General features: G+C 38.0%; 1 protein-coding gene across 1 annotated transcript in view; it reads left to right on the forward strand.

Annotated features, from left to right (window-relative positions):
• The window catches only part of Clstn2 (calsyntenin 2), a 573715-nt gene that overhangs the window by 434481 nt on the left and 124323 nt on the right, over window positions 1-14911 (forward strand). The window contains exons 3-4 of the mRNA XM_063249086.1: window positions 658-853; window positions 1475-1683. Coding sequence (XP_063105156.1) covers window positions 658-853; window positions 1475-1683 — 405 coding nt within the window. The remainder of the gene's footprint in view (window positions 1-657; window positions 854-1474; window positions 1684-14911) is intronic.

Raw genomic sequence — 14911 nt, forward strand, 5'->3', positions numbered from 1 at the left:
GAAAAACAATGGTGGGAAAAGTGTAAGCAATTTAGCTGCAAGACGTGGCCTGTTTAAAATGCAAGTAAAAGAAAGAGGAAAACAATGCTGCTATAACAGTCATTTGGAGATCCTCGTAAAATGCACATTCCAGTCTAGGAGGTCTGGGTGGGGTCTAGAATTGTGTGTTTCTGACAAGTTTTGGGTGATGCTTATGTTCCTGGTACATGCACCACAGTTTCAAGCACTGGGAATATCATCATGAGACAAAGTGATATGAAAAGCCTTGGTGTTTTGTTTTGTTTTGTTTTTTTTATTCCTTCCCTCTGCAGTCATTTGTCTTTTGACTATCGGCAAGTTTCTTAATTCCAGACTAGGCAAAGGACAAGTGGGAAATCTGCTAGGAAAACTGGGAAAATCAGCCAGCTCCCCAGTATGCTAATTCACCTTTTTTCCCACCAGGATATATCTAATAGGTGATATTTCATTACTCTTTTACTGTTTGTGAAATGAGCATGTTGCTTTGATCTCGGGAGACCAACAATATTGGTTTGAAAAGCCTGTTTACGGAGGAAATTACTTGGAGTATTTGGGTCTGTGAATCTTGTGCAGTAAAGGCAATATCTTCAGTCTGGCAATTCCCAGGGCTCCCACTCACTGCCTTCCATTCTTCTGCAGGAGAAATCTGTGCTTTCAAGATCCACGGCCAGGAGCTGCCCTTCGAGGCTGTGGTACTCAATAAAACATCCGGCGAGGGCCGGCTCCGAGCCAGGAGTCCCATCGACTGTGAGCTGCAGAAGGAATACACATTCATCATCCAAGCCTATGACTGTGGTGCTGGGCCCCGAGAGATGGCCTGGAAGAAGTCACACAAGTGAGTGACCCACCACAGCTCCCTAGAGCCCTCTCTGACCCTGGCCCAACACCTCCACTCACTGCATCCACGACTGCCCTGTAGATATCTTTATACCCCAGACCTGACCCAAGTCCTCCCAGCTTGTCAAGTCCATGCAGGAATTTGGACAATCTAGTATTCTAGTCCAGGAATACTCATTGTTCTTTGCTGGAAGATAGTACCTAGGTCACCTTCAGGACTAAGTCTATATTTCACTTCTTCTGTGATTCCTGTTGTAAGCCAACATCTTCCAGCTCACCCACTTGGGACTTTTCCCTGTGTGCTTTGTTCTGCTACAATGCTTCTCATTGTGAGTTGTTTCTGCTCTCCCCTTCATGGAGTCTGGCTCAGACTCTATCATGGAATAAGAGAAGTTAAATTGTCACTGAATAGAGCAGTGAGTGAACGGATGAAATAATAGAGAAAGAGGAGAAGTTGAAGAGGATAAAAGGTAGGTAACACGGAAGATGAGAGAACATGTAAGAGTCCCTAGCCTGACCAGATTGTGACTTTTCCCACACACTTGCCCCTGAGATAAGTCAGCTCTCCTGGGAGATATCTATCTTTACCATCATCTCTTCTTTCCAATGTGTGACCCAGGGCCGTGGTCCATATCCAGGTGAAGGATGTCAATGAGTTTGCTCCTACCTTCAAAGAGCCAGCCTACAAGGCCATCGTAACAGAGGGCAAGATCTATGACAGCATACTCCAGGTGGAAGCCATAGATGAGGACTGTTCCCCCCAGTTCAGCCAGATTTGCAACTATGAAATCATCACAACAGATGTGCCTTTTGCCATCGACAGAAATGGTGAGTGTTCTGGGAGAATCCCAATAGAGTCAGAGAAATCAGCTGCAACTCTGAGGGCACGTAGAGCCTCCAAATGTACTTGGCAATGATTCCTGTGTTGGTCTAGCCTCCTGACCCAGAACTCAGTCCTCCACTAAAAGAAATGGTTGCTGTGTGATTAGCAATTTGCCAGCTCTAAACTACCCATTAGGAAATTTCAAAATCCTACTCACTGAATAGGGTCTATTAAACTCACAATGCTATACATCTGGATACTGAAAAGAGTTGCTTTCCTGGTAGAATTTTCCACTTACCTCCTAGACATGAATCTTTACATCATTTGACCATATCCAGATTCCTTTCCTATTAGACAAGTTATAACATAACTCTAGCACAAAAATCTGCCTTCTCCCAATGAGATGCTACCAAAGATGAGGATTTTGAACCACCTTCCACACCACACATACATTAAGGAAACTTTAAAATGTTTGGTAATGTCCCTTTTCAGAATTTTAACCCCAGTGAGAACCTCAGTTGCACATCAAACTAAACTGAAATCATTTCTATAAAGCCATTTGGATATTTCTTCATCAACATTAATATGAAACTCACTATAGTGTAAACATCATAACCAGAGTGCCAATCAGCTCAACTCACTTCGGACTACAATTTCAATATTTTGAGGAAGGTAAAATGGTACTATTTGCAAGATATATTTTTAAATTATTAGGTTAGTGTGTGGTTGTCTGTATATTACTTTGCTTCAGATTACAATTAAGTACCGCACAAAGATGCAAAAGTTGTAAGACCTGAAATCCTTACACTCTGTAATTATTTACTAAGTATTTGTAATTATTTGCCATTTATCAAGGATTGTGCTAGATACTTGGGATGGATACAGAATGGAATTCCAAACAGGTATGGGCCTGACCACATAAAGTTAACTATCTAGTGAAAACAAGTTGTAGGGGAGTCAAGAGTGAAATTCATGCACAAAGCATGCCACGTATCAGAATTAAGGGGGAAAAAGTAACTAGTGTCAAGAAGGAAATAGATCTTTAGAATGCTTCTTTACATTAAGGCTGGAGAGAAAGTATGATATAATCTGTATCCTGAGAGCTACAGCAGATTCCATTGTCGAGGTGGGGGAGAGACACTTTCACCCCTAACTGTAAGTAGCTTATGTCCTGTCCTGGAAGACAAACTGATATTTATAAGACAGAGAAAGTAGTAACACAGTAGTTTCCCTACAAAGGCTGAAAGACCTGAGAATGACAATTGCCCACGTGGACATCACTAGACACTGATTGTACAGGACCCCAAAATAGTGCACAGGAAAACAAAGGGGGAAATACTGGACTTGAATTAAAGGTTGCTTCAGAAATAAGAAGAAGGTAATTTAACTTAGTACAGCCTATCAGCTTCTCCCACAGGCCCTGTGAAATAGCTGGTCTGCCCCTCACCACCACAAAGAATGCACACACACACACACACCACTCTACAAAATATAAAACAACTGTGTTTCTCTCCTCTGGATTTCCATTCTTCTGTGTGCAGTCTGTCCCACGAAAGCACTGGGATATGGAAAGTGATGACTGCACAAGACCAGACAAGTTGGAGGTGTCTGTGATCAGTGGTCAAGCTCTACTTGGCCTCCTGCCCTCATTCTGAAGAACCAGGGCCCAATGAGAAATGAGATGCAAATACTTTCATCTAGGGTAAACTACCCCAGCCATGAAGATAATTACTCACCTTGATGAGCCATTTCACTAACATATGCCAATATATTTCCCTGGTTGTCTCATTAAAAGTGAGTAGTGGGACTTTTGCCAGGCCGCTGCCTCCAATTTTGGTTTACAGCATAAGATGAAGAGGTGAGTGGGCACTCTTGGGGAGTGTGGGCCCCCAATAGTGAAGTTTACAAAAGCAATTCTCCAAGTAATGAAGGCAGGACCCAGGGGCAGACACAGCAGCAGCGCCCATTCTAATGAGCTGGCAACTGGCCCTTATCCGTCACCTCTCTGGATGACCTTCTCAGCTCCTTGAAGGAGTCCTTTGCATACATGCATATCAGGGAAAGTACTGTGGATTTGGGATCCATTCATTGAGGCTTAGGTTTCCCATATCTTTTGACTCATAGCTTTAGGCAGATTCTTCCTGGTCTGTCACCCAGGCAGGCTCTGAGTCCTAAGACACAAAGAACTTCCCTAATACATCATCACACTGGCTGCAACATGGGGATGGGAACCCTGCAACAGACTTTCTCAGCTTTCACACTTAAAAATTCCATGGATTTTTACTTTTTCAAATTCCAGGCACTTGAATAAAAAGCCTTCCTTTTCCTCCCTCCCAAAGATGCCACATCTGCCACCACTATAGACACCCAACTCTGGGATCAGCACTGCAAACACATCCTTCCCCCATGTGAGCTAACTCCCTAGCCATGTGCCTGTGAGAAACTAGCCTCAGCTCCTATTATCAGGTCTCACAGCCGACAGGTGCCTACAGCTGGTTCATGCTTGCCACCAGCTACAGGCCCTGCAGCTGTGCTCATGCAAACAGCCATATCTGACTTTCCTCAGCAGCCCCTACAGCCATGCATACATTAACAGCTGGTCCCATAGTCATGCAAGTGCATACACTATAGTTCCAGCAGCTGTATGTGCACGTGGAGTTGCTAACTCCTACCCCAGACATCCGTGGCTCATGTGCCCACAGCTGGCCCTTAGAGCTTCACACAACCATGCAGCCAGCCCCACCACTCCATCACTTGTTGCACACTCATGTTTGCACCCACAGATAGTTTCTGAAACTGCCTACATACAGATCACCAGCTTGAATCTCATAGCTGCACACCTACATGCAGCTGACCTGATCTGTTTCTTCACCCTACCACCAAGTGGATTCCTGACTCTTACAACTTTACACATACACTGCAAGCCTTGAGTCCTCTAGTAATACACACACACACATACACACACACACACACACACACACACACACACACACACACACACTCAGTACTTATGCACACAGCCCATCATGCATATGCCTGAATCCAAGTGCATTCACACCATTGAATCAGTCTCTTGTCATTGTACCCATGGACTCCACCAAGATCACCAATATCCCCCCTAGGTACCCTAGACCTGCCATAGGCTTTACCACACTAAAAACCATACGGTTGCTGATGTTGCAGACCCTTGTTTCCTGAACCAGAAGGACACCAGCCGGGCCTCTCTGCAGATATGGAGTCATCACTAGTAATAGTACCACAGTGTTCTTCAACCCACACAGGCGAATGTCTCTCCCTAAGAAAACCAGACTACAAAGTCTAGAAGAAGTGACTGCTTTTTTGCATGCTTAGACACCCGCATGGTGCTACAAGAACCATAAGAGGCCAGGGAAATGTGACAATGCCAAAAGAATATAATTAGCTGCCAGTAGCCAACACCAGTGTACTGGAGAGCTACAAATCATCACTGGAGAGTTCAGACTGTGTCTTCTCTAAAGAATCTCAGTGAGCTACAAGAAATCAGGGATGAGCAATTTTACTAAATCAGAGAAAAATACAAGAACAAAACAAGAATGTCAACATGGAGATACAGAATATAAGAATGAGTCAAACAGAAATGTTGGAGCAAAAGAACAAAACTACTGAATGCAAAGTTCAACTGAAATCTTCAACATCAGACTCAGTCAAATAGAAGAAATAATACATAGATTCAAATATAGATCAAGAAATTGTTCAGTCAGAAGGTGGAAAAAGAAAAAAGAATGAAAAGAAATGAAGAAATAGTATAAGATTTATAAAGCACCATCACGAAAGTTATTTAAACCATGAAGTATTTAAATTGAGAAGACAGAAAGTGGTAGAATGTTTCTGCAGAAATAATGTGTGTCCACTTCCATTCATGTTATTGCAAAGACAGTATTTTTAAGGCAGAGTAGTATTTCGTCATGTAGATACACTGCTTTTTCTTTACCCGTCCACTGAAGGGCTTATGGAGAGATTGTTAACTGAAACAAGCCATAAAAGGACAAATGCCACATGGCCAGTAAGTCAAACTTACAGAAATATCAAATAGAGTAGTGGTCACTAGAGAAGAAGGACAAAGTGGTGACAGAAAAAAAGGTAAAAGGAAACTCTATGAACTGTGAAGAATCCTGGGGAAGAGAAAAATGGTGTCAAGTGCACGAAAAGAGTGAATTGACCTCATTGTGTCGTATGTGTGTAGATAAAAACACCACAGAGAATTCCATTGATGTGTACAATAAATATGTTACTATTAATCAAGAGATAATGGCTAACATTCCCAAAATACTTGGAAATATATGGACATCCAGTTACATGAAGCTCAAAATTCACTGATCATATCCAATGCAAAACTCCAGCAAGACATGTAATAATTAGAGAATCAATGGCTATGTAAGTGTCTCAGTAATACAGGGCATGTTCCACATGTGTAAGATACTGGATTCACTTAGTGCCCAGACCAAATAAATAAATGCAGTAATACAATCCAAACTCACAGAGACTTTACAAATCAGCAAAAGGAAAACATATCATCCATATGGGAACTGCAATGAGATTAGCATTGGATTGTTCAACAGAAACCTTATGATCCAGGACAGAGTAAAATGATATATTCAAAGTGACAAAGCAAAAACTTGCCAACCAAGAATGCATAACCTTATAAATGGTCTTTCAGCAATGATGCTTTTCCAGACAAGCAAAAGCTAAGCAAGCTCATCAAAACTCGATCTGTCTTACAAAAAATGCTAATGGAAATTTTTCAAGCTGAAACAAAGAATGCCAATTTATAATATAAAAACATATGAAAGTAGGTATAAAATTCATTGGTAAAGAAAAGTATATATGAAATTTAGAATACTCTAATTCTGTAATGGTGATAGGTAAATCATTTACAAATCTGTTTTTAAAGTATTAAAAATTGCTATAGCTAAAACAGTTTGTTAATACAGAATTGTAAGAACATGTAAACTGTGACATCTCTAATATAAAATGGCAAAGTAAAAGTGAAGAACTTATATATATATATTTATATTAATTTGTTAGCAGCTTCAAAAAGACTAATATTATTAGAAGATATTTTAAGTAAGCCTCATAGTAACTAAAAAGCAAATTGACACACAAAAAGGAAGTAATGTAACCATACTACTATAGGAAATCATCAAATCACAAAGGAAGAAAATAAAAAAGAAAGAAAAAAGCCAAAGATCTGCCAAACTAAAAACAATTAACAAAGTAACACTACTAAGTCATGACCTATTAAAATTACTTAAAAATAAATGGGCTAAATCCCCTAATCAAAAGACACAATGACTGAACGAGTAAAAACTGGACTTTAAATAAAAAATGAGAGACAAAGAAGATAATTACATAATGATAAAGGATTCAGCTCATCAAAGAGCTCTACCAGTTATAAACGAGCATGCATACATTGAACTTGGAAGCATCAGAATATATAAAGCAAACACTGATAGTCCTAAAGGGAGAAATAGAAAACAGTGCAATAATAGCAGGGGAATTTAATATCCCACTTTCAACAATGGATAGATTATCTGGACAGAAAATCAATATGGTAACACTGTAAGAATTATACTTCAGACCAATGAACCTGGTAGAAATATACAGAATAGTTCATCAAATAGTAGCAGAATACACAGTACACATGTAACACACTTGTTACAGTTTATATTAGATGACCCCCAAAGCCTCATGTGCTCATATGTGGAGCTTTGGAGTGTGATTGGTTCACGGGTATATGATATACATCAGTAGATTAGCTATTTAGTTTATAGCTCAATGTGACTTGGGAGGTGAAGCCTGGTTAGAGGAGACAGGTCGCTGGTAGCATGGCCTGGAAGAATCTAACACCTTCCCTCTTACCTTGTTCTCTTTGCCCTCTCAATGCTTTGCAATGAACAGGCTTCCTCTGCTGTGCCCCTCTGCCATTGTGCCCTGCCTTGAATCCAGCCAACTATGAACTAAAAACTTTTTATACTGTGAGCCAAAAATGAACCTTTCCTCCTTTAAGTTGTTGGTGGCAAGTATTGGTCCCAGCAACCAGAAAGTCAGACAGTGCCCCAGAATAGATTGTGTTATGCTATAAAACAAACCTGAAAGTATGAGGATGGAAAACATGTCAATTATCTTTTACAATCAAAATTGTATGAAACTACAGAACAATAACAAAAGGAAGTCAAAAATTAACAGAAAATTAGAAATTAGAAAATTAACAAATGTATAGAAATTATACAATATACATGTAAACAATCAAAGAAGATCAAAGAAGAAATAAAAATGGAATTTTAAAAAATGTCTTAAAGTAGACAAAAATGCAAACACAATATATAAATTCTAAGATGTAGTAATAAGCAATTTTAGGGGGAAAGTAGAAGGCTTATATTTTAAAAAAGGAGGGGAAAAATCCAAGTAAATAACTTATGTAACACTTAAAAGAACTGAAAAAAAGAACAATAAAAATTCAAAGAAGATACAACAATGATCAGAATAGAAATAAATTAAGCTAACACTAGAAAAACAAGAGGAAAAAAATCAACGATGACTTGGGTGTGAAAAAAATGAGCAAAACTGACAAACCTTCAACTAAACTAAGACAAAAGAGAAAGGACTAAAATTCAGAAGTGACAGAGAAGGCATGACAACCAATACCACAAAAATGCAAAGAATCATAAGAGACTGCTAAGAATCATTATATACCAATGAAATGGATAACTTAGGAGAGATATATAAATAGGAAAATAGAGCCTACCAAACTGAGTTGTTTAAAAATAGAGGATCAGAGGTTGTGAGTTCAATCCCCAGTACCAAAAAATAAATAAATAAATAAAAATTAAAAATAGAGAATCAGAAAACAGACCAATAATGCTGAAGGAGATTGAATCAGTAATTTTAAAAAAGGTAATAGCCCGCCATCCATAAGAAGCCCATGTCTTGATGGTTTCACAGCTGAATTCATCCAAACATTTAAAGAATAGTAATCATTCTCAAAATCTTCTAAGACAAATAGAAGAGAATTAAACACTTTATAATTCATTTGCAAGACGGTGTTACCCTGAAGCCAAAGCGAGACAAGGACATTATAATAAAAGAAAATCATACCCAATATCCTTTGATAATCTTAGAAGCAAAAATAATCCTCAAAAATATTACCAAATCCAGATTAAATAACACAAAAGAATCATACCATGATCAAATAGGATTTATCCCTGTGATGCAAAGAATTTTCACCATATAAAATCAAATAACTATGATATATCACTTTTAGAGAATGGAGGTCAAACACCATGTGATCATCTCAAATGACACAGAAAAGTGGTAGACAACATTCAATATTTTCTTTCATAGTAAAATTCTCACAAAGTGTAAAAGTAATGCATGTTAACACAATAAAGATATATACCACTTAAAACTAACACCATACTCAGTAGTAAAAAATATAAAGCTTTTTCTCTAAGATCAAAAACAAGACCACTTCTGTTTATAACACTGGGAGTCCTAGTCAAAACAGTTAGGCAACAACAAAAAAATGAAAGTCATGTAAACTGGAAAAGAAAAATAAAATTGTCTCTGTTTGAACACAAATTACTTTGTCTCCATCAAGAAATAAACTTAGAACTAACAAATGTATTCAGTAAAGTTGAAAGACACAAAATAGACATATAAAGATCAGTTGTTTTTTCTAACAGCAAACTACTCCAAAAAGAAATCAAGAAAACAATCCCACTTACAAAAGCATCAAATAGAATAAAATACCTAGGAATAGATTTAATCAAGAAAGTTAAGTGTCTCTATTTAAAACTATAAGACATCAACTAAGAAATTTTAGAAGGTGTAAACAATGGAAAGATAATCCATGTTCAAGGAGTGAAAGGAGTAATATTGTCAAAATGTCCATACGACTTAAAGTGATTAAAGATTCAGTGCCATCCCTATCAAAATTCCAAAAGTAGCTTTCACAATAATGCAAAAATAAATTCCAAAATTTATATGGAGCCATAAAAGACTCTGGAGAGGAAAAGCAGTTTTAAAAACAAACCTGGAGGCATGACATTTTCTGATTTCAAACTATATTACAAAACTGTAGTAATCAAAATAGTGTAAGATCTGTATAAAAACAGATATACAAACTGACAGAACAGAATGGCGAACCCAGAAACAAATTTGCATATATAGTTAGAAAAATTTTTTATTTAAAGAGAAAGAAACAAAAAAATGGAGAAAAAAGGGTAGAAATAATACAGAATTACAGAAAAATAAGCAGTAAGAAATCACCAGTTGATAAGTTATACATTGTCATCTTAGAAACAGTTGTTCAGGTTACAAAATTAAAGTATATAAAGTGACATTCAAATAGTGACACTGCCAACAGTTCTGCTCAATGATCCAACAAAAACTTAGTAATATGGTTATTAGTCCTATACACTTGTTTTTTATCTTAAAGAGGGTAAGATTAAACATATCAAAACAGAACAAAACAGTTAAAAAAGAAACAATTCAAAGAAATACAGGTTTCAAAGCAAGTCCACTGGAGATCTTCACTGTCTATCTTATTGTCTCTAGTTTTCTACCAAATATTTGTCCCCATCTTCACACACACTGAATACATCCTGCATATTATAAAACTAATCAAATCATTACAGGATGATGAAGGCTTTTTAGGTCTTCAAGATCTAATATTGAGGAAGCCAATAATGACTACCATAGTGTCTCTCATTCTCTTCATAGTAGCTGTCTTATCTTTACGTATGCTGAAACTGAACTTAAGAGACTAGACTAATATCACTCTGAACAGTGAATGATAGTATTGCTAGATTTTATATCATAATGCTACAGAATTAGCATTGGGTTTTTTAGTGTCTCTTCGTCAGAGTATCTGTTCATTACATTTTGCATTACATAATCTGTTACCATAAATAGTGCAAAAATTCTTCCCATGTGTCAATTTCTACATGTATATCTATCCTCTCTGTATTATAGGGAAAAACAAATCATAACAAGACAGCAAAACAAATTCCTAGAAAAACATGCAATGAAAAAGACACATAAGACCACAATATTAGGTGATCTACCATAGTTACTGTGCTTTCTCTTGTTATTTTCAATAGACTTGTCCACATCATCAGGCTTAATATAGTTAAGCATGGTATTACATAGCTATTTTTATAAAAACACAACTTTGAAAACATTGTAGGATTTGAGAGCTGTTAATAATCAAAACTGGTATGGATATCTTTTACATCTTGTCGTCTTCAGAATAGTTGCCTCTACTTTTAAGACTTGATACTATCAAGCATACCAAATTTGAATAAAATCAGCCAAGGCAAAAACCATGGTCTAACAAATCAGATTCAAATAAGATTATTCATAGTAAGACAATGTAAGTAATACAGGGTTTCAGTTTAAGTTAATAGGAAATTAAGGGTAGTTACCATTGTATAACCTGCTATTTTTGGGTTAGATGTCTGTGCCCTCAAATCTGATAAGAATAGACAGACCAGAACAAAATAAATTCAAACTAAACAGAGTGATAAGACTACTGTGACTTTTAAATCCTGATACACTATTAACAATGACCTCTGTCTTTTTCTTTGTGTATCAAGGCTATCTATATTAAAGATTATAGCTTACCATCTCTGCCTCATGTCTTACTGCTATAATTTGTCCACCTTACTCCCTCATTCCACTGTCTGTCCCATTCATTGAGGCCTCTCTGCCACTGTTGCTGGAATCCTGGTATCCCTTCCTCTCTCTCTCTCTTGAATGTCCTTCAGCACTCTCTGTAGGGTTGGGTTGGTGGCCATGAACTCCCACAGTTCCTCCTTGTCTTGGAAAAATCTTATTTCTCCATTAATTTTGAGACAGAGTTTTTCTGGGTACATCAGTCTTGGCTGCAAATTATTTTCTTTCAGGGCTAGGATAATTTCTCCACAGGCCCTTCTAAATTTGAGAGTTTGTGTTGATAAGCCTGTAGTTATTTTGATAATTTTCCTGTTTTAGGTAATCTGTTTCTTTTCCCTGGCTGCTTTTAGTATTCTGTTCTTTTGGTGAATTTCTGGAATCTTGATTATTATATGTCTGGGTGTAGATCTGTTTTGGTTGTAGGTGGCTGGAGTTCTGAATGCCTCATTTATCTGGATATCATTTCTTTTTCCTATGCTTGGGAAGTTTTCCTTTAATATATCTGTGAATATTCTTTGTAGTTCATTTTTGGTTACTCCTGCTTCCTTGTTCATGTGCTTTATTCTTAAGTTATGTATCCTTTTGTCATCTTCTAGCCTTTGAATTGTTTCTTTCTGGCTCCTCGTTATTTTTAAGAGGTCTTTTCTTTCACAATCATATATCATAAATCTCTCTTCAAGTTTCAAAAGGCTAACTTTAATTTCTGTCAAGGCATTTTCCCAGTTTTCAATAGAGTTTTTAGTTTCCTGGTAATCTCTTTGGATCTGTTTTGTGTATTCTAGGTTATGTTTAAATTCTTCATCAGAGGTTTCTCTTTCTTTTCTGATTTCCTCCATTCTTCCATCAGTGTTCTCTTGGGAGGGGCTTATCATTTCTTTAATTAATCTCTTTATATCTTGCCTCACTTGGATCAGAAGTACAGTTTTAAATCTGTCTATGAGGTCATGAAGATATTTCTTCATATAGGCTGATGCTATGTCTAGTATTGGATGATTACTGTGCTGGTTCTCTTCTGTATTTACTTCTCCTGGGCTTGTTTTCCCAGGTTCAGCAGCTGGAGATTCTTTTTATTTTTATTTCTTGTCATGTTTCTGGTTTCTTTCAGACTGGTGTGTCCTGGGAGTCTCTGGCCCTCTCTGTATTACTTAAGGTCTTTCCATTGTGTGGTGACTGGAGTTTTTGCTGCCCTCTTCAATTTGCTGTTATTTGAGGTAGGCAGGGATGCAGGGATGGTGCAGGCTAGCCTCCAGTGTCTGTGCCAGTCAATCCACAAGTTAGGCTGTACCCTGTGGACATCATAGAGTCACAACAATTTTGTACCTGCTTATTGGGTCCCTACCAGAGATGTAGTTCAGCCCCAGCAGATCCCACCAGTTCTCTCTGCACCAGGAGTAGCTGACTGATGTCACCACGGCACAGGGCTATGTCCACATCCAAGCTGTCCTCTACCAGACCTCTCTGCACCAGGGGCGACTATCTGATGTCACCGAGGTGCCAGGCTCTGCCCAATTTCAAGCTGTTCTCCAGCCAGGGACAGCAGCTGTGGGACCCAGTCCCTAGCACTCACCGGGAATCAATGCAGATCTTCCTCTTGGGTCCACTGCACACTGTGCCGCGTGTCTTCACTGCATTCCCAGTACAGCGTGGATTGGTTAGAAAACTGCATGGTGTCCAGCTTTGGAGCCCCGGAGCCTCTTGCAGTCTCCTTTGGTGTGGCCAGGTGGCTTTGGCTGCTTTGCGGGGGCCCAGGTTTAATTTTCTAGCAGTCGCTGAGAGCCAATACAGCTTTTCCCCTTGGATCCACTGCTCACTGTGCCTCATCCTCCCACTCTCCACCTGCGCTTTTCCTTCCTCTTCCTAATTTTATTTTTCCCTTCGGTTAGCCTTGGTTAATAAGAATCGGTATCCATTAGTCTGGCCTCTCTATGTTGTCATATTCTAACATCTGATCTGATTTCTCCTCAGAGACTCTGCACCCAGCCCCCTAACAAGCTCCCATTTTTCACCTTTAGTTAGAAAATTTTTGACAAAGGCATCAAGAAAATGCAATGGAGAAATGATATAGTCATTAATAAGCAATCTAGGATAACTTGGATTAAAATATATAAAAATAAATAAATAGAATTCTTACATAAAAATCAACTTGAAATGGATTATAGACTTAAACATAAGACCTATGACCATGAAACTCCTAGATGAATACCTAGGAGAAAACTTCTCACATTCTTCTTGGCAGAGTATATGACACAAGCCACCGTGTGAGACAATGTCAGCAAAGAGGACAGCAGTGTCCTCGGTAACACAATGACGCCCAGTGACCACTTAGAAGATGTTTGTGGTTTTTAATCATCTGTAGTTTTTAATCACTTTCATACAGCTAGCAGGTACTCACTGGCTGGTTCATAGCATCCACCAGTTTCTCTCTGTCAGAAGGCTGCCCAGGCGGCAAGAGAACTCTGAGAAGAACGTGTCCTAAAGTCTGTTTATTCTTTAAGCAGATGAAAATGCTTCTTTCCTACCTGAATAGAAAAGTCAGACAAGCCCTATATGTGAACTTTGGAAAGCACAGAAAAGTATGGAGAAGGAAATAAATCACCCATCATCCTGCCAAAGATAACCACTATTAAGAGTTTACATTATTTCCAATAAGTTTTCAATGGAATTCCTAAATAAAATTAAGACTACACTACCTTTTTTTCTTTTTACTCCCCCTCTTCACTTAAAATTCAATTATGTGTACTTTTCCCACTCTGAAATAATTTCATAATGCCCATTTTAGTGATGAACAATATTCCATCTTAATATTAATACTAATATTCCATATTTACTTCTATTATCAGACCATAATGCATGTATAAGACATAGATGGACATATGTGAGAAGCTGCAATTCAGTTGTGGTTTTTATCATTTCCTTGAATCAATTTTTAGATGAGGAATTGCATCTAAAAAGTGATTACAAGATACATAGATTGCCAAGTCACCTTCCAGAATGTTCCTGTTCAAATTTCACCAGAAAGACAGTGAGGTCGGTGTGCTTATCTCATCAACCCCACTCCCTCCTCACAGTTCCTAGGTGAAAAGAAAAAAAGAAACCTCCATTAATATGGAGCACAAATACTGATTGTCAGTTTCTCAGATTTCATTTGCACCTGGTGAAAACAGTCCTGGAAGCCAGGCTGTATAGCTCACCTGAGCTGACTATAGGCTCAGATCTCTTGAAAAGTCACATTTAAATATAGGAAGAAAAGATATAAATTCAACAGAAACAAAAGGGATGGCTTTCTCTACGCTTTCACTTTTAAGTAAGCATCTTACACAAATATGATCCTTTCCTGAAAACTACTGCTCACAACATTATATTCTTATTTCAGATCTAATGCCACAAATGCTGTGCTTTGAAACCATTTTCACGTGTACAAAGTTGATAGTGGTGGAGAAAGTAAATTAGTTTCTCAGTCAATTTCATTAAGGCTGGTTATGGAAGTGGAGCTACAACAAATTGAGCCAAGGATTCAGT

This window comes from Cavia porcellus, unplaced genomic scaffold (assembly GCF_034190915.1).
Source record: "Cavia porcellus strain 051 isolate PalLab524CR breed Dunkin Hartley unplaced genomic scaffold, mCavPor4.1 scaffold_5, whole genome shotgun sequence".
NCBI classification, from domain to species: Eukaryota; Metazoa; Chordata; class Mammalia; order Rodentia; family Caviidae; genus Cavia; species Cavia porcellus.